General features: G+C 45.9%; 1 protein-coding gene across 2 annotated transcripts in view; it reads left to right on the plus strand.

Moving 5' to 3' along the window:
• grip2b (glutamate receptor interacting protein 2b) overlaps window positions 1–25,722 on the plus strand; it is a 538,749-nt gene that overhangs the window by 276,244 nt on the left and 236,783 nt on the right. The window contains exon 1 of one of the 2 annotated variants that reach the window (XM_059649482.1): window positions 55–163. The exons of the other annotated variant lie outside the window; for it this stretch is intronic. Within the exon in view, the coding sequence (XP_059505465.1) occupies window positions 94–163 (70 nt within the window). The 5' untranslated portion in view covers window positions 55–93. Of the gene's footprint in view, window positions 1–54; window positions 164–25,722 lie in introns of those variants that run through there. 2 annotated transcript variants of the gene reach the window in all.

Genomic DNA, 25,722 nt, shown 5'->3' on the forward strand with positions numbered 1-25,722 from the left:
GGGAACTTGAAAGGGAAAGAGATCAGTGCTTCTTATTAGAGGCTGTGTTGAAGAAGGGGCTGCAGGGAGGAGTGGTGAGGGCAGGACTAGAGCATGAAGACGATGAAAATCTTGGCAGCTTCCTTCAAATGCCAACTCGGACTAACCCATGTGTTGACAGCAGGTAATGTTCAGCCCTCAGCTCCTGCATGCTGTGTGTGGCGGTGATAAATCGACAGCATTGACCGGGGAGAGATGCTGCAGCAGCTGTTACAAACATTGCAAGATCCCAAGGCACCTGACCACCCACCAACAACACCCCGCCCACTCCTTTTAACCAGTCTGTGCAAATGTTCTCGCTAAACGTTGCTGGGCTTAATTTTCAAATTAGGTCGGCGCACATTATTAATTTGTAAGCACAGTTGCTCAAAATGAAGCTGCAAACAGTAATGTGGTCCAGTGACGGTTTTTCCCTTCCGCGCTGATTAGAACAGTGTAGCCTGAATCAGTTGACGGTTTGGTTCGGAATCGGGTGGATAGTTTATTTTTCTCTCTGTTTTAAAAGTTAACTCGACACTTTTCGGGCTATTTATCACAAGCTTTCATTCAAGGCAGAGATAAACGAGTCAGCGTCCAGGATGTCATCACAGGAAATGCAGTGATGGAAAGAAAGCTTGCAGCCAAAACATTAATGCCAAGTAATTAATCGCATGAACAATCGTATTATGCAGTGAAGGAAGACGTTGAATTGAGGGAATGGCTTAATGCACTGCGTGTGAGGGGGGGGGGGGGGGGAAGAGAGAGAAACATTCAACTCTGGTCTAGTATTAGAAGAACTGGCTGTGCTGGCGACTGCGTTCATTAAGTATCTTTTTTTTTGACACGCCTTTGATCATCCACCTGTATCTCATTGAGTCGGCTAGCTGTAACTCTAATCCCCAGAATCAGACATTGTTGTTGCGTGATATTTATTGAAGCAGATTAAGGATCTTGGAGAGTTGGTGCTGCTCATTATCTTACAGAAGAGGGAGGAATAGATTGAAAGGACAAGTTATTTAATTGGTTTTCCCTCGCAGATGATTTTTTTCTCTCAGTCTGAACTGAGTGTGTCCCCGTCTCTTACTGTCAGTGTCTCAGAATTTGGATCGTTTCAGACTCCAGGGAGTGGAATCGCGCTCGTGTTAATGTTGGTTTATTTTGATCATCCTGAGTCTTTTTCCACTGCTTCTCGCCGACCCCGTTATCCCCTCTCATTCACCCCTTTATTTCCCTCCCTCACTTCCCCCAGTCTACGGCTCACTTTCCCTCCATCTCTTCCACCCTTCATACCCTCTCGTATCCCTCGTTATGACCCTCATTCCCCCAAACTCATTTCCCTACCCCGTTATTTCCCACACCCTCACCTCCCCCAGTTTGCGGCTCACCTTCCCCTCTCCCTTATTTCCACCCTCTCTCAAACCTTCATTTCTGTCCTCCACCCTCACTCGCCTCTTATTTCCTCAATTCAGTTCTTTCTTTTCCCCCTTTTAATCATCCCCTTTCATTTCTATCCTAATTTTCATTGCAAGATTCTGTTTATTCATTCCCCTTTTGTTTCCTCCTAAATTCCCCCCTTCTTACCCCCCCATAATCTTTCACTACACACTTAGATATTTGAAGAAAGAGATGTTCTCTGTGATTTGCCCCTGCCTTACGTAGTGTTTCTTCCCCATGATTTAGCTCTGCTTTTTCTTTGAATTATGACCTGTCAATGCTTTTCAGTGCTCTTCTCCTGAAGACAATTATTAGCTGAAACTCCACCCTTACTCCTCCACAATCCCTATGCAATCAAAACCAAAAATGCTAGAAATACTCAGCAGGTCTGGCAGCAGCTTTGGAGAGAGAGAGGGAGGCACAGAATTAATGCTTTAGGTCAATGATTGTTATTCAGAACCGGGGACAGGTTTAAGATGTAACAAGTTTGAAGCAAGTGAAGAGAGGTAGCTGGTAAATATAACCAAAAGGTTTAGGATTAGGGATTGGTCTGTGAAAGGATGGAAGTTGAGGGGTATTAATAGGCAAAGAAATGGGCACAGAGTCAAAGAAAATGGTAATGGGACGGTAAGCAAACTGAGGATATGTTCAGAGGGGGTGTGAATGGCAAAGTAATTAACAGTTGCTGTCTAAAAGTGATACTATAAATAAAAAAGAGGAAAAATAAAGGATGAAGACAGAAACATGCAAGAGGATGAGGTGAATTAAATTGTTTGGACTACCCTCCTCATGTCTGAAAAGGTCATCCTAAAAAAAATTACTTCCTTTTCCCTTTTAAAAATAGTGGTGTATTTCCCCAAGCACTATTGTTGCAGTGTCAATTTCAAAAGACCCACAGCAAATTTTTCTAGGAAGTGCGCTTTGTCACTGCGTTCAAAACCCAGGAGTAACATTCACAACAAAAAATCACCCACACAATCATCCGAGCGACGTAAAACAAAGGAAGAGTTACAAATTGCTTAAAATGAAAACTATCAGATTTTAAAGGTCATGCATGGGAGCTGGACATCGTAGGTAAAGCAAGCTGTTGGTTACCCCTAACTGTCCTTGAGCTACTTTGCTCTCCCTTTCAGAGAACTGTTAAGAGTCAACCACATTTCTGTGGGTCTGCAGACACATAGGCCAGACCCCCAGAGGTTGGAAGATATCTGTCCATGAAGAACATGAATTCACATAAAAGGAGAGTCAAGTAAGTCAACATCCACTGAAGGCTCTATCATTTGACAGTGCACAGAAGTTCCTCTTGCAGAAATTCTAACACAGTCAGCTTGTTGGCAAAGGTACAATAGTTGGAAGCTGCGAATTTGCTCACTTTGCATGTGTTTTTTCTTAATTCAGTCTTTCAAGAGAGATTGAGACCAGTGGCAAGCACTAGCTACATCTGGATCTGCTCACTGTTCTGGTGTTGCAAGCAGAATGACAAAATAAGTCAATAATTGATTCAACAAGCCAATACTTTCAGTAATGTTGCTGGGGCTTTAATCTTAACCACTCAGCTACAGAAGTCAGTCAAGGCCAAAAATTACTATGTCACTGATAGACAACAGTGCAGCATCATTGCAAAAGCCAAAGGCCCATGAGAAATGTAACTTTTCACCTTGAGGTCTGGACATTTTATCTTTGTAACTTTGCTAACTCTATACATTCTTTTCCACCTATAGTATATGTATTAAACCAGTTTTATTTTAGTCTGTCTTAATTGTTATTGAGTATGTGTATATTTGGGATTTTGAAGGGGCATAGTTTAAGTGGCATAAATTAGAAATCCTTTCTTTTCACATTTTGTCTGTCAGAGTGAAGTGTTTTATATTGATATTTTTTACTGTACCTGAAGCAACTGGTATGAATTGCTTTGTTAGCAGTCAGTCAGGCCCATTGGTCATTTTGGTGAACTCATTGGGATTTTATACTTTTATACATTTTGCCACAGCTTGTGGAAAATTGGGGCATAGTTATTGGTGTGCTTTTTGTAATAAATTAGTGGCATAGTGCAGCAGGCTGAGGACAGAGAGGTCAGTGTGAGAGAACTAAAATGGATGGCTCTTAGAATCACAGGGTCATGTTTGCAGAGTGACCTCAAGAGGTCTTCAAAGCAGTCAGACACTTTCTTGCCATGTGATCTACAAGGTAGATGTGCATTCTGACAAGTTTTCTAAATATTAGTCTAATGATCAGGACTCACCACTTGGTTTAATACCAGAGATAACAAGGTGTGGAGCTGGATGAACACAGCTGGACAAGCAGCATCAGAGGAGCTGGAAGGCTGATGTTTCAGGCCTAGACCCTTCTTCAGAAATGGGGGAGGGGAAGGGGACTATGAAATAAACAGACAGAGAGGGGGAGGCGGATAGAAGGTGCATAAAGGAGCAGATAGGTGGACAGGAGACAGACAGGTCAAAGAAGCAGGGATGGACCCTGTAAATGTGAGTGTAGGTGGAGAGTTAGGGTGGGAACAGACCAGTCCAGGGAAGACAGACAGGTGAAGGAGGTGGGGCTGAAGCTGGTAGGTAGGAGGTGGGAGTGGGGCTTGAGGTGGGAGGAAGGACAGGTTAGGGAGGCAGGGACAAGCTGGGCTGATTTTGGGAAGCGGTATGGGGAGGGAAGATTTTGAAGCTTGTGAAGTCCACATTGACACCATTGGGCTGCAGGGTTCCCAAGCGAAATATGAGATGCTGTTCTTCCAGCCTTCGCGTGTCATTGTTGTGGCACTGCAGGAGGCCCAGGATGGACATGTCATCCAAGGAGCGGGAGGGGGCGTTGAAGTGGTTCGCGACTTGGTTCAATGATAACGTCCAACGATAATACTGTGAGAGTGCTGTAACTGATTTATTACTGTCACATTACCGAAGTTAGGTGAAAAGTGTTGACCTATGTACTTTACAGGCAGATCTTACTATACAGGAGTATCAGGGTAACGGAATAGAGAGCAGGGTACAATATTACATCTTCCAAGAAGTTGGAGAGAGGAATCAACGTTAACATTACAGAGGTCCATTCAAAAGTCTGATTACAATGGGGAAGAAGCAGTTTTTGAATCTGTTCATACATCTATACAAACGTTTGTATCTTCTGCCCAATGGAAGAGGGTAGAAGAGAGTTTTACCAATGCTGGAGGGGCATTTGATTGTGTTGGTTGCTTTCCCAAGGCAACGGGACATGTAGCTGTAGTTAGTGGGTGGAAGACTGGTTGGTGTAATGGGCTGGGCTGTGTTAACAACTTGCTGTAGTTTCTTGTGGTCGTGGGAAATGCAGTTGCCGTACTCAGCTGTATTGCGTCTGGGTAGGTTGCTTTCTGTGGTGCGTCTATAAAAATTGGTAAGTGTCTTTCTGGACATGCCAAATTTCTTTAGCCTCCAGAGGAAGTCGAGGCATTGATGTGCTTTCTTGACCCTAGTCTCAATGTGGGTGGACCAGGACAGATTATTGGTCATTGTCACTCCCAGGTGCCATTGTTCCAATGAGCCATTTAAACTGAGGACCACTCCATGTGATGTAAGAGGTTTCTGTCCTGGCCAAAGTTTCACCTTTCACCAAAAACAAGGGATGGGTGTGACATCCTCATTGGAAATCAAGCCCCCATTATTCCCAAAGCTATCATAAAAGTTAAAGATTTTTTAAAAGTATGCAGAATTCCAAAATTCTCATGACTTTCAAAGGAAGTTGAAAGAAAGCACAGACCAGGTTTCTGTATATTACAAGATGGACTATTTCTTACTAGCAGGTAGACTCTAGTTACAGGTAAGTATTTAAGATCCATTGACATATAACTCTGCTGATTAAAACTCAAACTCCTTGTAAAGTCTGTCTTACACACACACTCACATACACAGGCACACACACTCACATACACAGGCACACACACACACAAGCACACAGACAGACAGGCACAAACACAGACAGGCACACACACGCACACACACACAGGCACTCACACAGACACACACACACCCCGACAGACACACAGACACACACAGACACACACACACACACACACACACACACACACCGACAGACACACACAGGCACACACACAAACACAGACAGACGCGCACACACGCACACACACGCGCAGGCACAGAATAAAATAGGTGGGTGCTGTAAGTGAAGGGAGAAACTGGGAAAGCAGTTCCGTGGTCCCTGTATACAGAATTTGCTGAGATGGTTCTTGTGCTGAGTAGAACGCTGCTTCTTAGCCTCCTTTCTCCAGAGGCTTTTGCTTCTTCACAAGAGACACAGGCTGGCTGGTTCATATTTAGATAACTCTCTGAATTATTAATTAAAAGCCAAGCCTACAGCAACAGCTGAAGAATAAACTTCAGGCTTAAAGTAGCTTTTATCACAGGGAAAAAAAAAATTCTTTAGCTTGTGGAGATCTAAAAGTTACTGTGTACTGTGTTCACAGCCTTGAGCTGCTCAGTGACCTGAGAACCAATCACATGGTTTTGGCAGGCAGAAGGCTTATGTCACCAAGTATTGGTTACCAGTCCCTAGACCAATCAACTACACGTCGCTGGCTGAGTCTCCATTTGTGCACGCCCTTAGCTTCAGCTCATGCGCACCTTCTCCTGCTGTTGCATGAACCAGTAACTGTGTCAACTTTCCTCACAATGCGTGTCAGTTTGCTTGCTTTCAAAGCGTGCAACAATCCTTAACAATGGGAGAGTCATTTCCCGATTTCAGTCCACAGTAAAACTAAAAAGGCACTGTCGTTACTCGTTGTTGTGTCTGGCATCAAAGCCCCAGCTCAGTCACATTGAATGATCTATGCAACAGGCTATCGAACCCATCTGCTTCACAGTTAGCTCATGGGCAATCTGTATCTCAACTGTAACCTCGAAGAGCCGATTAACTAACTTCGTAGCAGGGAGGTAACTGCTAGGGATGGCAATAAATGAATTCATGTCCCTCTGATTGCTAATCATCACTGAAAAACTAAACAGGTTAGCGCACCCAACAAAGCAAACATTGCTCTCGTTTTTAAGGCTCAGTCGCAGATATGATTAATATTCTCCTGGGACTTACTTTAAACTAGATTTGGCAGATGATATAATCAACGTGCATGCCCTATTCAACTCCATTGTGAGCCTCTTTCATCAAGACATTAATCTCCACATTTCAGTGCCCTCAAGAACCAGCCTGTTTCTGGGAAACATTAGTCAGGAATTCATCCCTGTTGTGTTTGCAAAGAGCCAGCCTACAGCTCTTCAGTTGTGCTGCAGATTTCACTTATGTTTGGATGGCAATGGATGGAGAAATAATTTTCTGTATGATAGAGATGCACCATTGAAAGCATTATATCTGGACGCATCACCGCATAGTTTGACAATTGCTCTTCCCAAGACTATAAGAAACTGCAGAGAGTAGTGAACACAGCACGTAAACCAGCATTCCACCCACTGACTCCATCTATACTTCCCACCGCCTCGGGAAAGCAACCAACATCATCAAAGATTCTCCCACCCCTGTTATACTCTCTTCAACCGTCTTCCGTCGGGGAGAAGATATAAACGTTTGTGTGCGTGTACAAATAAATTCAAGAATAGCTTCTTCCCTGCCATTGTTAGATTTCTGAATGGACCTCTCGAATTTTAAATTTAACATCGACCTTGCTGTCTGCACGCTTCTCTGCAGCTGTAATTCCTCGCTCTGTTCGATCACCAGAATGCACGATCTGCATGCAAAACAAAACTGTTCACTGTACCCAGGTACAGGTGACGATTATAAGCCAAATGAAATGCAGGAACAATTTGCAAACAGCAGTGCATCTGGGCTAGCACTGAGAGACCAACACCCAAATGAGAGTGGTCCAGAGCATTGACAGTGGGAAGAGCTTTACCCAGTTACACAGCCTAGAAAAGAATGTATGCACACGGCAACACAGAGCCAATAGACAACATCCAGTTTGAAGCTCGGAATTGCTGATTCGACCAGGAGATCTGAGCACATAACCACTTGTTGCAGGACAGAACTGAGGGAGGTGCTGCACTGCCAGTCCTTCAGGTGAGAAGCCATAAATCAAAGTCTATCTGCACTCTTGGGTGGACAGAAACGATTTTGCAGCGATATCTGAAGAAGGTAGCAGGAAGGGGAGATTATCCTGGAGGTTGGGAATCAACAGCCAAACACCCCCTCCCCTCCTGAATTCGCCCTCAAAGGAATCTGGTTATTTATTTCATCACTGTTTGTGGGATTGTGCTGTGCACCAGCCAGCTGCAATGTCACCTGCATTCCAAACAGCATGTGCCCTGAAAAGCATTTCATTAGCGGTTCAAGTGCATCGGCCTACCCTCAGGTTGTGACGGGCACTACCCCAACTCAGTCCTTTGTTTCTCTAACATGGTTTGATGCACCCAGCTTACTTTACGGTGCGAGCTCAGAGGGAGGTACCTCCCCATGTCAACACTGGAAACTCCTGGCGGCATTTTTGTTGTTGCTGTTGTTCTTTCATAAGACGTGTTCAGGGTTGTATCACGACTCTTTGTGAATGGCCAGTTCTTCTGCTAGAAAGGGAAATACCTTGGGAGTGGTGGGGAGTTGAGGTTGGGTGGTTGAGGTGCCAAGTAAAAGGTTCTGGGAAGAGCTTTATGAGAGATCCTTGGAGTTTGTAATTTCTTCATGTGACGGCTCATTTCCCTGTGTGGGACAAATGTATGCTACTCACAGTGCCTTTTTTATGCACCAGCAAATCTCCCGTTAAAGAACAGCTCACAATGTTCTTTCCTTCAAACGAAACAGGGGTCGGTTGGGGAAGGGGGGTGCGGTTACAGCCTTGCGCGGTTCAAAATGACAGTAAAGGGGTGGGAAGTTAAAACTGTTGAGGATGATATCGTTAGCATGCAGGTAAACCTCTGCTTTAAGTGTGCTCTAACTGTAACTCGGCTTGCTCAATGTATTCTGTTGGGAGATGAAGAAAACAAGTCATAGATGCTCCGAAGCTCTCCATGGAGCATAGCAGCGTTGATATTAATGACTGGGAGGAGAACAACTTGTTCATCAATGTACTTCAAGGTCCAACGCCTTTTAAATGGTGAAGTATAGTAACAGCAGAGAGGGAGTGAAAAGGAAGCCATTTCTGAAGAAGGGTCTAGGCCCAAAACCTCAGCTTTCTTGCTCCACTGATGCTATCTGGCCTGTTGTGCTCATCCAGTTCTACGCCTGGTTAGCTCCTAAACCCTCATGCGACCTCTTCCTCCTGTGTCCAAAGATCTCCACATTGCAATCTGGCCTGCACAGTATCACAAAGGTCCACAGTAATAGGTTCAGGGGAAACCAGCAATAACCCGAATAATTGGATAAACTTAAAGCTAAAGGAAGCAGCACTTTTTAACAAAGAGGAGTTCACACAGCGGGGAGGGTTGGTGGGGTGGGGTGTGCAATTCTGTAGCACGCGGCAGGGATATAACTGCATGTGGTGGACAATAGGCCTATAAATCTGCAGTAGGCTGTGAGTGACTGACAGTAAATGTTACAGCGACAGAGATCATCGACATCATGTGACCAGAAGAACTGGCATTCTGCAACACTTCCAGCGAAATTCTCCTGGAACTAGGATTTCCTGATCAGGAAGTTTTTACAATAAATATCTATAGCACCCTTCATGAGAGCAGGGCAAAGTGCTTTGCAAAGGAAAGTAATCAGCGGATTTTTGCAGCGGAGAGCGGCGCGAGCCGGGCGGACGTGAGGTCAGGGCAGAGAGGCAGTTGGGAAGGTAAGTGAGTGCTATTTAAGTACTTACCTCGAAGCCAGCGGGTCCTTTTTGCAGTGGAGTGCTATTTAAGTAGGTGTGAAGTCAGACATCACGGAGAGCTGTGGTAATAGGGGACTCCATTGTGAGAGGGACTGACAGGGGTTTCTGCGGCAACAGGCGAGATTTGAGGATGGTGTGTTGCTTTCCTGGTGCCAGGATCCAGGACATCACTGACAGAGTGCAGAGAATCCTCGAGGGTGAAGGTGAAGACCGAGAGGAGGTGGTGCATGTCGGCACTAATGATGTTGGGAAGAAAAGGAGGAGCATTCTACAGTGGGACTTCAGAGAACTCGGAAGAAAGCTGAAAAGCAGGACTTCCAGGGTGGTTATCTCTGGCTTGCTTCCAGTTCCTCGGGCTGGAGAGGGCAGGAACAGAGAGATAATGGACCTGAACGTGTGGCTGAGGGACTGGTGTTGGAAGCAAGGATTTAAATTCATGGATCACTGGGGTATGTTTTGGGGTAAGAATAAATTGTACAGGAGGGACAGTTTGCATCTTAATAATTGGGGGACCAGCTTTCTGGCAGGCAGGTTTGCCACTGCAACACAGGTGTGTTTAAACTAAGTAATGGGGGGGAGGGGCCAAACTGGAAATTTAAGAATGAGGTTAAAGGGAAAGTGAGAATAAGAGAGGTTAAGAAGGATAACAGAATCAACAGAGCAGAAACTCAAGAAGGGATCGTACAGTATGGCCAAATGAAATAGGGATTGATAGGAAGGGTGAGGGGAGAAACAAATTAAAAATATTATATATGAATGCACGAAGCATAAGAAATAAGGTGGATGAGCTTGAGGCTCAGTTGGAAGTTGGCAAGTATGATGTTGTGGGGATAACTGAGATGTGGCTTCAAGTGGACAGGGCCTGGGAAATGAATATTCAAGGCTATACGTGCTATCGAAAAGACAGACTGGTGGGCAGAGGTGGTGGGGTAGCCCTGTTGGTGAGGAATGATATTCGGTCCCTTGCGAGGGGGGACATAGAGTCAGGAGATGTAGAGTCAGTATGGATAGAGCTGAGAAATTCTAAGGGTAGAAAGACCCTAATGGGAGTTATCTACAGGCCCCCAAACAGTAGTCAGGAGGTAGGGTGCAGGTTGAATCAAGAGTTGAAATTGGCTTGTCACAAAGGTATCACTACAGTTGGTATGGGAGATTTCAACATGCGGGTAGACTGGGAGAATCAGGATGGTACTGGACCCCAAGAAAGGGAGTTTGTAGAGTGCCTCTGAGATGGATTCTTAGAACAGCTTGTACTGGAGCCTACCAGGGAGGAGGCAATTCTGGATCTGGTGTTGAGCAATGAACCGGATTTGATCATTACCTCAAAGAAAAGGAGCCATTAGGAGGTAGTGACCATAATATGATAAGTTTTAATCTGCACTTTGAGAGAGAGAAGGGAGAATTGGAAGTGTCAGTATTGCAGTTGAATAAAGGGAACTATGGAGCTATGAGGGAGGAGCTGGCCGAAGTTCAGTGGTACAATCCCCTAGCAGGGATGGCAGTGGAACAACAATGGCAGGTATTTCTGGATATAATGCAGAAGGTGCAGGATCAGTTCATACCAAAGAGGAAGAAAGATCCTAAGGGGAGGCGGGGCGGCCGTGGCTGATGAGGGAAGCTAAGGACTGTATAAAAATAAAAGAGAAGTATAACATAGCAGAAATGAGTGGGAAGCCGGAGGACTGGGAAGCTTTTAAAGAGCAACAGTGGATAACTAAAAAGGCAATACACAGAGAAAAAATGAGCTATGAAGGAAAACTGGCCAAAAATATAAAGGAGGATAGTAAAAGCTTTTTTAGGTATGTGAGAAGAAAAAAAATGGTTACGACTAAAATTGGGCCCTTGAAGTCAGAAACGGGTGAATTTATTATGGGGAACAAGGAAATGGCAGAGGAGTTGAATAGGTACTTTGGATCTGTCTTCACTAGGGAAGACACAAGCAATCTCCCAGATGCAGTAGTGGCTGAAGGACCGAGGGTAATGGACGAACTGAAGGGTACTTATATTAGGCAGGAAATGGTGTTGGATAGTCTGTTAGGTCTGATGGCTGATAAGTCCCCGGGACCTGATGGTCTGCATCCCAGGGTACTTAAGGAGGTGGCTCTAGAAATTGTGGACGCGTTGGTAATTATTTTCCAAGGTTCTATAGATTCAGGATCAGTGCCTGTGGATTGGAGGGTGGCAAATGTTGTCCCACTTTTCAAGAAAGGAGGGAGAGAGAAAAGAGGAAATTACAGACTGGTTAGCCTGACGTCAGTGGTGGGAAAGATGCTGGAGTCAATTATAAAAGATGAAATTACGACTCATTTGGATAGCAGTAACAGAATAGGTCAGAGTCAGCATGGATTTACGAAGGGGAAATCGTGCTTGACTAATCTTCTGGAATTTTTTGAGGATGTATCTATGAAGATGGATAAGGGAGAGCCAGTGAATGTAGTGTACCTGGACTTTCAGAAAGCCTTTGATAAAGTCCCGCATAGGAGTTTGGTGAACAAAATTAGGGCACATGATATTGGGGGCAAAATACTGGCTTGGATTGAAAATTGGCTGGCTGACAGGAAGCAAAGAGTAGTGATAAATGGGTCCCTTTTGGAATGGCAGGCGGTGACCAGTGGGGTACCACAAGGTTCGGTGCTGGGACCGCAGCTGTTTACGATATATATTAATGATATAGACAAAGGCATTAGAAGTAATATTAGCAAATTTGCTGATGACACAAAGTTGGGTGGCAGTGTGAAATGTGAGGAGGATGTTTTTGGAATACAGGGTGACTTGGACAGGCTAAGTGAGTGGACAAATGCATGGCAGATGCAGTTTAATGTGGATAAATGTGTGGTTATACACTTTGGTGGCAAGAACAGGAAGGCAGATTACTATCTCAATGGAGTCAAGTTAGGTAAAGGGGAAGCACAACGAGATCTAGGTGTTCTTGTACATCAGTCAATGAAAGCAAGCATGCAGGTACAGCAGGTAGTGAAGAAAGCTAATAGCATGCTGGCCTTCATAACAAGAGGAATTGAGTATAGGAGCAAAGAGGTCCTTCTGCAGCTGTACAGGGCCCTGGTGAGACCGCACCTGGAGTATTGTGTGCAGTTTTGGTCTCCAAATTTGAGGAAGAACATTCTTGCTATTGAGGGAGTACAGCGTAGGTTCACGAGGTCAATTCCCGGAATGGCGGGACTATCATATGTTGAAAGATTGGAGCAACGGGGCTTGTATACTCTTGAGTTTAGAAGGATGAGAGGGGATCTGATTGAGACGTATAAGATTATTAAGGGATTGGACACTCTGGAGGCAGGAGGCATGTTTCTGCTGATGGGTGAGTCCAGGACCAGAGGACACAGTTTAAAAATAAGGGGTAGGCCATTTAGAACAGAGTTGAGGAAAAACTTCTTCACCCAGAGAGTGGTGGATATATGGAATGCTCTGCCCCAGAAAGCAGTGGAGGCCAACTCTCTGGATACTTTCAAGAAAGAGATAGACAAAGCTCTTAAAGATAGTGGAATCAAGGGTTATGGGGATAAGGCAGGAACAGGATACTGATTGTGGATGATCAGCCATTATCATAATGAATGGTGGTGCTGGCACAAAGGGCCGAATGGCCTACTCCAGCACCTATTATCTATTGTCTATTGTCTATATATTTTCTCATATAAATGCAGATAACATTTTTTGCATATTTACTAACATTATTCACTGCCCCATCTGATGCATGTTTAAAGCTAATCTCTGTTAATAGGATGCTGTGTTTGTGATGAATTATTTAAAGCACATGCATTCTCACTGCGTTAGCAAAATGGGGCCAATTTTGCTGACACGGACGTAATAGGCACACACGGCTGTCTTTGGCGCTGTGAGCTGTTTGTGAATAGGAAAGGAGAGCTATTTCCAGAAATAGCTGGAGATACGCATGCCACTAAGCCTGCTTGCATTAACAATTTAAGGCCATTTGTTGAGATTGATAGAGTTGAGCATTTTTTGTCAAGTGCTGGGACGTGACAGGGCAGAAGAGCTCTGAATTGTTGAGAGAGATAATGGGAGCTGCAGATGTTGGAGAATGCTGCTTGCCCTGCTGTGTTCATCCATCTCCACACATTGTTATCTCTGATATGTTGAGTAGGTTGAGGATTCATCCGTGCGATGTGTCGTTCACTGCAACATGTATTGTCTATTCCTTGTTGCCCTGGAGAAGGTGGCGGTGAGCTGCCTTCTTGAACAGTCATTAGGATATATGGACACCCACAGTGCTGTTCAGAGAGGGTTCCCAGATTTTGACCCAGCGACAGTGAAAGAACGGCGAAAAATTTCCAACTCATGATGGTTTGGAGGGGAACTTGCAGTTCTCAAGTATCCGCTGCCATTATCCATCACAATGGTAGATATCACAGTTTAAATGCTGCTGTCAGAATCGAGAGTGAAGTTCTTCAGTGCATCTTGTGGACGGTACATACTACTGCCACTGAACATTGATGGTGTAGAGGGAGTGAATATCTGTAGATTAAGTGCTAGTCAGGCTCCTTGAGTGTTGTTGGGACAGCCCCCATCCAGGCAAGTGGGGAGCATTCCATCACACTCCAGACTTGTGCCTTGTAGATGGCGAAGAGGCTTTGGGGAGTCAGGAGGTGAGTTATTTGATGTAGGATTCCCAGTCTCTGACTTGTTCTTGTAGCCACTTTGTTTCTATGATATGCCCAGTTGAATTTCTGGTCAATGGTAACCCCAAGGATGTTGATAGTGTTTTTTTTAATCAGTAATGGTAACACCAATAAATGGCAAGGAAAAATAGATTCTCTCCTGTTGGAGATAGTTGTTGCTTGGCCTTTGTTTAGCACAGATATTCAATGTCACTTGGCAGCCTAAGCCCGGATATTGTCCAGATCTTGTTGCATTCAAACACAGACTGCTTCAGTATCCAAGGAGTCACGAATGGTTCTGAACATTGTGCAATCATCGGCGAACATCCGCACCTATGACCTAATGATGGAGGGAAGGTCATTGATGAAGCAACTGAAGATGGTTGGACTGAGGACACTACCCTGAGGAACTCCTGCAGAGATGTGCTGGAGCTGAGGTGACTAATCTCCTGTAGCCATCACCATTTTCCCATGTGCCAGGTATGACTCCACCCAGTGGAGATACAATCCCCTGATTCATAGTTACTGCAGTGTTTCGGGCTTCTTGATGCCACATTCGGTCGAATGCAGCCTTGATGTCAAGGGCTGTCACTCTCGCCTCACCTCCGGAATCCAGTTCTTTTGTCCATGTTTGAATCAAGGCTGGAATGAGGTCAGGAGCTGAGCGTACCTGGCGGAACCCAAACTGGGCATCGCTGAGCAGGTGCTGCTTGATAACTCTGTTGGTAACACCTTCCATCACTTTACTGATGATCGAGAGCAGTGATAGGGCAGTAACTGGGTGGGTTGCATTTGTTCTGCTTGCTGTGAGCTTAAAGCTTTGTTTGTAGCTTCCACTTTTTAGCACATGCATTGTCCAGAACTCTAGCTTCACTAGTTGAAATGTCATCTGTTTAGGTACGTGGGATGCTGATGCAGACATGGTTTCCTCAATCAAATAGGTTTCGTGCCCCAGGCTGATGGTCATTGTAAAGTGGGGGATATGATGAAATAAACTGTGGATGAATACCGCTCTGCTTCTGCCCCTGGTCACTTATACCTCCAGCTTTTGAGCTGTTAGATCTCTTCTGAATCTGGTGTCGTGGTAATTCCATACACAGCCTGAAAGAGGATGCCCTCAGTGTAAGATAGACTTCATTTCCACACTCTTGCCAATAACCTCTTGAACACATACATTAACATCAGTGAGGAGGAGATCAAGTAGGTTCTTACATCAACTCCCCGGACCCAATGTGGTAGATATTTGCCCTTCAGCAGTCTGCCAACCCAGTCAGATGTGGTATGACCCAACCACTATCAGTAATAGGCATTGAAATGTCCCATTGAGAAATAAAGGTTGAACAGGCTAGGCCTGGGCTCATAGAATACCTGCAATGCAGAAGCAGGGCATTAGGCCCGTTGAGTCCACACTGTCCCTCCAAAGAAGAGCATCCAATCCAGATCCACCCCCCTACCCTATTCCCATAACCCTCCATTTCCTATTGCTAATCCGCCCAGCCTGCACATCTCTGGACACTACGGGCAATTTAGCATGGCCAGTCTACCTCACTGCACACCTTTTGGACTGTGGGAGGAAACCCATGCAGACACAGGGAGAACGTGCAAACTCCACACAGATAGTTGCCCGAGGTTGGAATCAAACCTGGGTCCCTGGTGCTGTGAAGCAACAGTGCTAACCACTGAGCCACCGTGCTGATTCAAGGGAATTTACAAGAATGAGGGGTGATCTTATTGAAATGAATAAGATTCTGACAGAAATTTCTAACGATGTTCCTTCTCATGGGGAAATGTCCAGGGGACCCCGTTTTAAAAACGAGAGGTCTCTCAGGTGAAAAGGATGTTTTTCTCTCTTCCTGAGTGTCTTTGAGATTCTCTTCCAGGGAAGGAAGTGAAACTAACAGTGATAATGGGAACTGCAGATGCTGGAGAATCCAAGATAATAAAGTGTGAAGCTGGATCAACACAGCAGGCCAAGCAGCATCTCAGGAGCACAAAAGCTGACGTTTCGGGCCTAGACGGGTCTAGGTTGATCCAGCTTCACACTTTATTATCTTGAAACGAACAGTGCATGTTTTCAAAGCTGAGTTAGACAGATTTTCGATTGACTGGAGTAGTTGGTGGAGGCAGGCAGGAGAATGGAGTAAAAGCTATGATCAGATCAGGTTTGGGCTTATTGTCTCTTATGTATGTTTTATGACCTCTGCAGCCTCAATGCTTCTTCCATTTGGTATTGAACATAGAGAAGTGATTGTTCATTCATTCAGGGGAGATGCTTGGCAATAAATAGCAGGAGGATTCCTTGCCCCGTTTGACCTGATGCCACGAAATGTGGCAGGGTTGGGAGTCAACTCACTGAGCCAACGCTCCCAGCTCTGTCCCACTGTACTCCATATTTGGTGGTGGTGCCTAGCTGGTTGGACAGGACATGACCAAGGGTGGGGAGGCAGGTGTCTTGGGACACTGTCTGTCAGGTATGATTTCTGTGAGTGCGACTATATCAGGATGTTACCTCGCCAATCTGAGGGACAGCTCTCCCCCAGATATCAATGTGTCGAGTTTTATAGGGGCAACAGGCCAAGATTTTGGACCATGGGAGGAAACCAGAGCACCTAGAGGAGACCAGATATCCACACACCTTTTGTGTGGAGAAATTACTTGTGATCTTATTCCTCAATTGGTTGATTCAAACTTCAGGATTCTCTTCCCTTGTCTTGAATTCCCCAAACAGAGCAAGTATCTGATCTTGTGATAATGGGAACTGCAGATGCTGGAGAATCCAAGACAATAAAATGTGAGGCTGGATGAACACAGCAGGCCCAGCTCCTGAGATGCTGCTGGGCCTGCTGTGTTCATCCAGCCTCACATTTTATTGTCTAAGTATCTGATCTTTCCCAGTTTGTCAAAACTGTGGCTAAAATCTCGATCCAAGACCCTGGTCTAAAATGCGGACCCCAACCACTGCTCTGTGTATACCTTACAAAGCGTGGTGACATCTTGGTGAATCTTCCCTATAGCAGCTCAAATTTATTACACCATGGTGGTCTTTATAGAATCCTGACAGTGTGGAAGCAGGCCACCCTCCGACCCTCTAAAGAGCTTCCCATTCAGACCCGCCCCACTACCCTATAACCCTGCATTTCCCATGGCTAACATGTCTGCACATCCCTAGATGCTAGGGACAATTTAGTATGGCCAATCTATCTAACCTGCACATTTTTTGGACTGTGGAAGGAAACCGAAGCACCTGGAGGAAGCCCACGGAGAGAATGTGCAACTGCCACACAGACAGTTACCACAGCGGGGAACTGAACCTGGCTCCCTAGTGTTGCAGAGGCAGCAGTGCTAACCACTGAGCTGCCATACCTCTTATTAGGTCAGTTGAGCCTCAGTCCATGCTTTTTTGTGATGGATGGTAGATTTGTAATGCTTTAGCATGGACAGCAGGGGGAGTAGGAGATGGATTTGTGGGGATCCTCTCTTGCTCTGAAGGTTTCAAGACCCATGCGATGTTTGAACGCACAAAACGAGCTTGACGATCCGGTGCGGTAACAAGGGAGTGCTGCATTGTCAGAGATGCTATTTCAGATGTTATACCAAAGTTCCACGGTGTTCTCTCAGCTGCATGTAAGCAATCACAAGGCTCCTTTTCAAAGACGAGCCAGCCGGTAGTCATAGAGTCGGACAGCACAGAAACAGGCCCTTCAGCCCAACTTGTCCATGCCAGGCTTTCTAAACTGAACCAGTCCTATTTGGAAATGTGGAGCCAAAAAGCCAGGCAGGAGCCAGTTGGGAGTGGTGGCAAGGGATAGGGAGGGAAGGAGGGAGTGGTGTGCAGTGTGGGGAGGAGTAATGGTCAACCCTCTCCTGCCATCTTTGCCCACATCTATCCAGCGAAATGACTGGTCATGTCACATTGCTGTGTGCAAATATCCTGCCACGTTTTCTACATCACAGCATTGCCAACACTTCAAAAGCACCGCAGTGTCTGTTACTTTAATTGCGAATCCCCAAGGCCGAGCAGTAGTGTCCTCATGTGCTGTACCTAAGGTGATGAGTCGTTTGAGGGCACTCTCCTTGATAATGTGCAGCATTGTTTGTGACTCTCCACAAGGGACCTCCACAGTGGAGACTGGGCACATAGGGCGCCCCGGTTTGCCTGAGCCCATTTAGTGAGAACCACTCTCGCTGTGGTAACTCAAGGCCTGATATTCCACCGATGGCATTGGTCACGAGGAACTTCCTACTGACTTCCTGTGTTTCCTTCGTTTGATCCAGAGGACATCTGTTGATGGATCCTACTTGGGAAAGTCTCTCCTTTATGGGGCATGAAGATGGGCGGTCAGTGGGTTGAACAGGTCATCACAAGCGAGGAAGTGGACGGCATTGTGGATGGCTTCAACCAGCTTTGTAACTGCAACCTTTCCACATGACTTGGCGTGCCCTCTCCTGCCACTGTGACATTTGACAGCTTGACCAACATTACTCTAGGCTCTGCAAATGATATAGGACTACATTTGCTCAATGGAGCCAAGCTTTGTATTACCTCATCTAATCTTGACTTTATGTCATTTCTGCCTTATCTCCAATCCCTGGATGTAAGATTTATGGAATTGTCGATCTATATTCATTTCTTCATCCCAATCAATCACACGGTTTTAATGAAAAGTCCTTAAGGCATGTCAGGAACAGGGCTATTTGTTTATTTATTTTGCACCAGGGTTGGCACTTAAAGAACTCAGACCTGCTCAATGTGAACAGCACTGATTAATAGCTGTGCTGGTACCAGAGACAGGCCAACTTGGTTCAACATTTGAACGTCTGAGCTTTTGCTATTGTTTGGGCAGGTATAATGCTGATTTACGAGGTGAAACTTTCACGTCCCTCGCCTTCCTTGAGTGCCCAATGTCCTCACTGGCGTGTGTTCTTTCTTTGACCACAACGGTGGTCTGCCAGTGTCTTCAGTACCAGGCAGCAACTGAGCTATGAACTGTTACGCAGGACGTGGGCATCCCTGGCAATGGATAGTCTCATTTCTGAAGCAACCAAGCAGCTTGCTACACTATTTTGGGGAGCTAACCACATTGCGGGGAGTCTGGAGTCAAATTTAGACCAGACCAAGTGAAGAAAGCAGCTATTCTCCTCTGCTTCCCCAATGGTAGAACATTAATGAAACGGATGGATTTTCGAACACAATCTAGCAGTTTCGTGGTCCCCATCCGGGAGACTGACTTTGTAATTCCAGATACATTTTGGATTTGATTTGATTTATTTTTGTCACATGTACCTAGCCACAGTGAAAAGTTCCGTTTTGCATGCAGTACAAGCAGATCATACGATAGAAAATACATTTAGGGTAATAGAACAGAACGAAGAATACAATGTCACGGCTGCAGAGCAGGGGCACAAGCAATGAGACCAACATTACACTTAAAATCTGAGAAGCCCATTCAGAAGGCCAATGACAGCGGGAAGAAGCTGTTCTTGAATCTGTTGGTACATGTTTAAGCTTTTGTATCTTCTGTCCAACTGAAGAGGTTGGAAGAGATTATAACTAGGGTGGGAAGGGTCTTTGATGATGTTGGCTGTCTTTCTGAGGCAGCGGGACGTACAGCTGGAGTCAGCTTGGCTTGCATAATGGACTGGGCAGTGTTCACAACTCTGAGTAGTTTCTTCCAGTCCTGGGCAGAGCAGTTGCCGTACCAAGCTGTGATGCATCTGGGTAGAATGTTTTCTATGATGCATCTGTATAAATTTGTAAGAGTCCTAACAGACGTGCTGAATATCCTTGGCTTTCTGAGAAACTTGAGATGTTGTTGTACTTTCTTGACCATTGCATCAGTGTGGCTGGACCAGGACCAGATTGTCGATGATGGTCACTCCCAGGAACTTGATGGTGTTGACTAACTCCGCCTCAGCACCATTAACATAGACAGGCGCACGCCCTCCACATCTCTTCCTGAATCCAACGACCAGATCTTCCGTTTTTCTGATGCTGCAGGCAGATTATTATCTTCACACCATGTCGCCAAGCACTCTATCTTTTTCCTGTATCTGTCTCGTCATTACTTGAGATCAGGCTACAATGGTGGCATTGTCAGTGAACTTGTAAATGGCGAATTTATATTTCCTTCCTGTGATGGGATTTGAAGTTTTGTTGATGTTAATTTGGAGACTAGAAGTTACTCAGAAGGGAAATTGTAAAAGGACTAAGTCATAGGAAATGGAGAATAGTTTTGGACATGTTTCATGAGAGTAGAGCATCCATATAAAGCAGAGTGCGAAGCGTCGCTGTAGCAAGTCATTGTTGCTTGTGTGAAAAATCAATGTGAAGAATCATTTCTGTAGCTTAAAGAATCAAAGAACATTGTCAATCAATACTCCTTTGGGTTTGGCAGCATCTGTGAAGGGAAAAACAGAGCTAACGTCTCAGGTCCAGTGACCCTTCCTCAGAACATGATGTGAGGAAGGGTCACTGGACCCAAACGTTAACTCTGTTTTTTCCTTGACAGATGCTGCCAAAGCTGCTGGTCTTGGAATAGGTGAAGTGAGCTGTTTCCTGTTGCATTGTATGAGTTCAGCTTGCCCATTCTCATGTGGAATATTCGTCGTTCCCTTTCTGTTTTGACATTCTTGTGACTGATGCGAGACAAAAGAAAATCAGCAGCGTGTCTCCTTTTGCAGCAATACTCAAGTTCATATTAAAAGTCTCAAAACATTAAATCTTGTGTATTTTTAACAATCGATTACTGGAATTTATTTCGATGCCACAGTTACTGATCTCTACAGTGACCATAACACAGTAAAAGTGACCTTGAAGCTGTCAGATTATCTTTAAGAGCTGATTAAATTATTCACAAGTCTTTTAGGGAAAGAAATACACTTTTTTTTATTTGCTCGTGGGATGTGAGCATTTATTGTCCATCCCTAGTTTCCCAGGTCTGGCCTAAAGGTTACTCTGTCTCAGGTCAACATGTTTGACTCGTAACTGCTGTCTCATGTGGCTGACCAAAGAACTTTTGTTGTACCTTAGACCTTCTAAGAGAATAGTAGTACGTTGTGAACACTCCAGAAATGTCCGACATCTGAGGAAAAAATAGGTTAAGTTAAAAAAATGAATTATTTTAAAAGCTATTGGAATAACAGATGTCATCTCAAACTTAGCCCTGAGTACCACAGGAAACAGCTTGCATTTATGTAGCGACACTTTGCAGACAGAATATCAAATAAATGTTGATACCAAACAACATAAGGTTATTAGGGAGAAAGGCTGAGAGCCTGATTAAAGAAAGACGCTTTAACGTAAATATCAACAGCGTGTGTGAAGGAGACATTCCTACTGTAAGATTTTTAGAACTCAGGAAAGTTGAAGACCAGGCTGCCAATGATGGAGTGATGAAAAGCAAAAAGGGGCGAGGAACCAATATGGGAGGAACGCAGATGCATTGGATGCTGGAAGAGAAGGAAGGGGTTTTGAAATAAAGGTGAATATTTTAAACTTGGGGCGTTGGCGGTCTGGCACTTATTGTATGTCAGTGAGCCCAGCATCGAGTAATTAGAGCTCGTTGTAAATTATGACATTTGGACAGGTAGATGGACAGGAACGGTTTGGAGGGATGTGGGCCAAATGCAGGCAAATGGGACTCGTCCGGTATAGGAAACCTGGTTAGCATGAACAAGTTGGGCAGAAGTGCCTGTGTCTGTGCAGTATGACACCGGACCAGGAGCATGAGGTGCACCTTACAGATGTTTCTCCTTCCAGGCATATCTGATATACCCAACGTGGTTAGACCTTTGCTGTTTGATGCCATGCTGTTTAGCACATTGGTGGCATTGTTCCCCAGCCAGGTCAAGCAGCAGTCTTTGGGACCCTGTAAATTGCTGATGTGAGATTGCGTGGTGTCCTGGGGAAGGTCTATCCCAGTTCCCGCAGAGGGACACGGGAGAGGAAAATCACAGCAGTGCCCGCGAGCTCACTTTAGAGTGGGAATTGTCAGAGAGCGGAGGCTAACCTTGGGAACACAGCAGGCCAAGCAGCATCTAAGGAGCACAAAAGCTGACGTTTCGGGTAGAGCCTAGGCCCGAAACGTCAGCTTTCCTGCTCCTAAGATGCTGCTTGGCTAGCCGTGTTCATCCTGCTGTACACCTTGTTATCTCGGATTCTCCAGCATCTGCAGTTGCCATTATCTCTAACCTTGGGAAAGCTGAGCCGAATTCCTTTACACGTTGTTCCTAGCCCAACTCACCGACTGCACCGTTCGGGGATCTGCGCCTTCTCTTAGAGTTTACCCAGGGGCTGCAGCAGGAGTTACTGAGTTCTGGTGCCACATCCGGTTCATTGCAAAGTGATCTTTGGAGCCAGACATTCTGGGACACCCAGTCTCCAGAAGGAATATCAAAGGACAATGAAGGTCGTGACAGGAGAAGGAAGCATAGGGAAGCAATGAGGGACTTTCCATGCACAGTGACTATCATGCTGGATGCTTCGATGAGGAGCTTAGAGGTGGGGGGAGGCTGTGCTGTCTCAGGCGTGTGCAGAGCTACCTGACCTTCAGTCCAAGGGGCATCAAGGAGGAGAAAGGAGAGATGTAAAAGCACCAACCTGTGTGTTTCGAATTCCACTGCTGCAGCTTCTGGTGGGATTAGGATAAATGGCTGGCTGCGGGAAATGACTGCGCACGGCTCTGCTTGTGTACAGAGCGCGGTAGCCAAGAAATTAAGCAGCACCGACAGAAACGAAGTAAGTCATCACAACATCCAACTAGTTCTTAGCTCAAGAGCCCCACTTGCTGCTTAAGCCCACTCTCACTACAGGCGGCAGCGGTATCTTTCAGGAAGATGGAGAGAAAACCATCTCAAACTTAATGCAGATTCCCAATGTCACCATTAAAGGACAGCAGAGGCACTAAGTGGATGCTATCATCATAAACATTCACTCCCTCCAGCACCTACACTGGGCACAATTGGCCTGCCCTGTTTTCCACATTACCACAGCAGCTGCATTTCATATATTACTTGGTTAGCTGTAAAGTGTGCTGGGATTTCCCCAAGGCCATACGTTACTGTGACATGTATGTGTTGGCGCCGTGACCATCTGAGATTAACAGGCAACAGTTAAAAGATCTTGCATTTACATAGTGCCTCTCGCTTCTGTGGGACATTCGGAAGCAGCTCATACTGATTCTATGCTCCCCATCACATCATGCAGGTAACTTTCTGCAGCTACAGTGGGAGGGTCACACCTTGTCTTAGACAGTGCTAGAAAGAGACAGTCTCTTTGGGGTGGCACGGTGGCTCAGTGGTTGGCACTGCTGCCTCACAGTGCCAGGGACCTGGGGTCAATTTCGGTGACTGTGTGGAGTTTGCACATTCTTTCAGTGTCTGCATGGGTTTCTTCCAGGTGCTCCAGTTCTCTCCCACAGTCCAAAGGTTAGGTGAATTGGCTGTGCTAAATTTGCGTGTACTGTTCAGGGATGCCTGAATTTATTTTTCCCTTTATTCATTCACGTGATGAGGGCGTCGCTGGCCAGGACAGCATTTATTGCCCATCCCTAATCACCCAGAGGCCAGTTCAGAGTCAGCCACATTGCTGTGGGTTTTGGAGGCCAGAGCAGGTAAGGATGGCAGCTTCCTTCCCGAAAGGACATTAGTGAACCAGATGGGATTTTCCTGACGATGGACAATGGATTCACGGTCAATGTTAGCCTGTTAACTCCAGATATTTATTGAATTCAAATTCCACCAACTGCCATGGCAAGATTTGAACTGTGGTCCCCAGAATGTTACTTCGGTCTCTGGACTAACAATCCAGCGACAATCCCACTAAGCCATTGCCTCCCCGAGATGGGATGCTCTGAGGGTCAATGTGGACTTATTGGGCTGAAGGGCCTGTTTGTTCCACATAGTAGGGATTCTATGATTCAGGGAAAAGACTAAAGGTTGTGACTGTGACGTCCACTTGTTGTAATGTTTAAGATGGCAGATTCCCTTCCCGAAGGTACATTAGAGAACTAGATGATTTTATAACAGTTATCATGGTCAGCATCATTGAGACTAGCTTTCAATTACAGATTTACTCATTGAATTTAAATTCTATCACTCCCATGGTGGGACTTCAAACCAAGCTGGTAGAGAAATAATGAGGACCTTTGGATTACTAGTCAAGAAAGATCACTACAAAACCACTATCTCAGTGTCAACATGCTCATCATCGTTACTGTGCAGTGTGTGTTAAAATCGCTTTGCAAAGATGTTATAAGCGCAATCTGATCAGACGTTCTATTCCACTGAAACCAAATAGGAACATTTCACAAACAACTCACACCCCTCCAAACACAAACACACACCCCCCACACACTCATACCACTCTCTCTCTCTCTCTCTCACACACACACACACACACACACACACACACATACCCCATTCACAGACACACACATCCCCCCGCACACACACCCAACCCCCCACGCATACATACCCCACTCACACACACACATCCCCCACACATGCATACACACATCCCACTTACACACACCCTATTCACACACAAACACACATACCCCACACCCCCACACACACACCTACGACACACACAAACACACCACACACACACACCCCCACACACACTACACACACACACACACACACATCCCACTCACACACGCACATACACATTCCCACCCCACACACACATTCTCCCCACCCCACACACACACCCACATACACTCACAATCCCCCCATACGCACACAGCAAACTCTCACACTCGCACACACCCCACTCACACACAGATACACCCAACCACCCACATTTACATACTTCACTCACACACACATCCCCCACACACACATACTTCCCCACCACAAACACACACCCCAATCACACACATATATCCCCCCACACACACACACCCCCGTACACACATACCCCACCACCCACACACACATACGCCACTCACAGACACACATATCACCCCCCACACACACCTCTGCCCCCTCACACAACCACACTTACACACACAATGCCCCCACATGCACACACCAAAGTCACACACACACATACACAAACACACACACAGCCCCCCCCCACACACACAGTCACACCTCACACACACCCCACATACACCCCACACAAACACACCCCACTCATACACACACACATCCCCAACACAGGCACATACACACATCCTCCCCATACACACTCACACCCCCCACACACACAGCCCACTCACACACACACACATACACACACACATCCCCCACACACATCCCCTCCACATGCATACACACACCACACATACACATCCCACTCATACTGACACACATCCCCCCACACACATCCCACTCACACACATCTCCCCTCCACACACACACACACACCACACACACACATAGCCCACTCTCATACACACACACACAGACACACACATCCCCAACACAGACAGACACACCCCACACACACACATCCTCCTCATACACACTCACACCCCACACACACAGCCCACTCACACACACCAGCCCACTCACACACACCAGCACCCCCACACACACCTGACTCTCACACACACATCCCCCCACACAGAAACCCCACCCACCCACCCCCACACACACACATCCCTCCATACACACACCCCACACACACATGCACCCTCCAAATACACACATCCCACTCACACACAGCCCACTCACACACAAACATGCCCCCTCCAGACACACACATCCCACTCATACACACACATCCCACTCACACACATCCCCGCTCCACACACATCCCACTCATACACACACACATCCCCCCACACGCACACATATTCCCCACACAGACACACACATCCC

The sequence above is a fragment of the Stegostoma tigrinum genome, chromosome 11, assembly GCF_030684315.1.
Source record: "Stegostoma tigrinum isolate sSteTig4 chromosome 11, sSteTig4.hap1, whole genome shotgun sequence".
NCBI lineage: Eukaryota > Metazoa > Chordata > Chondrichthyes > Orectolobiformes > Stegostomatidae > Stegostoma > Stegostoma tigrinum.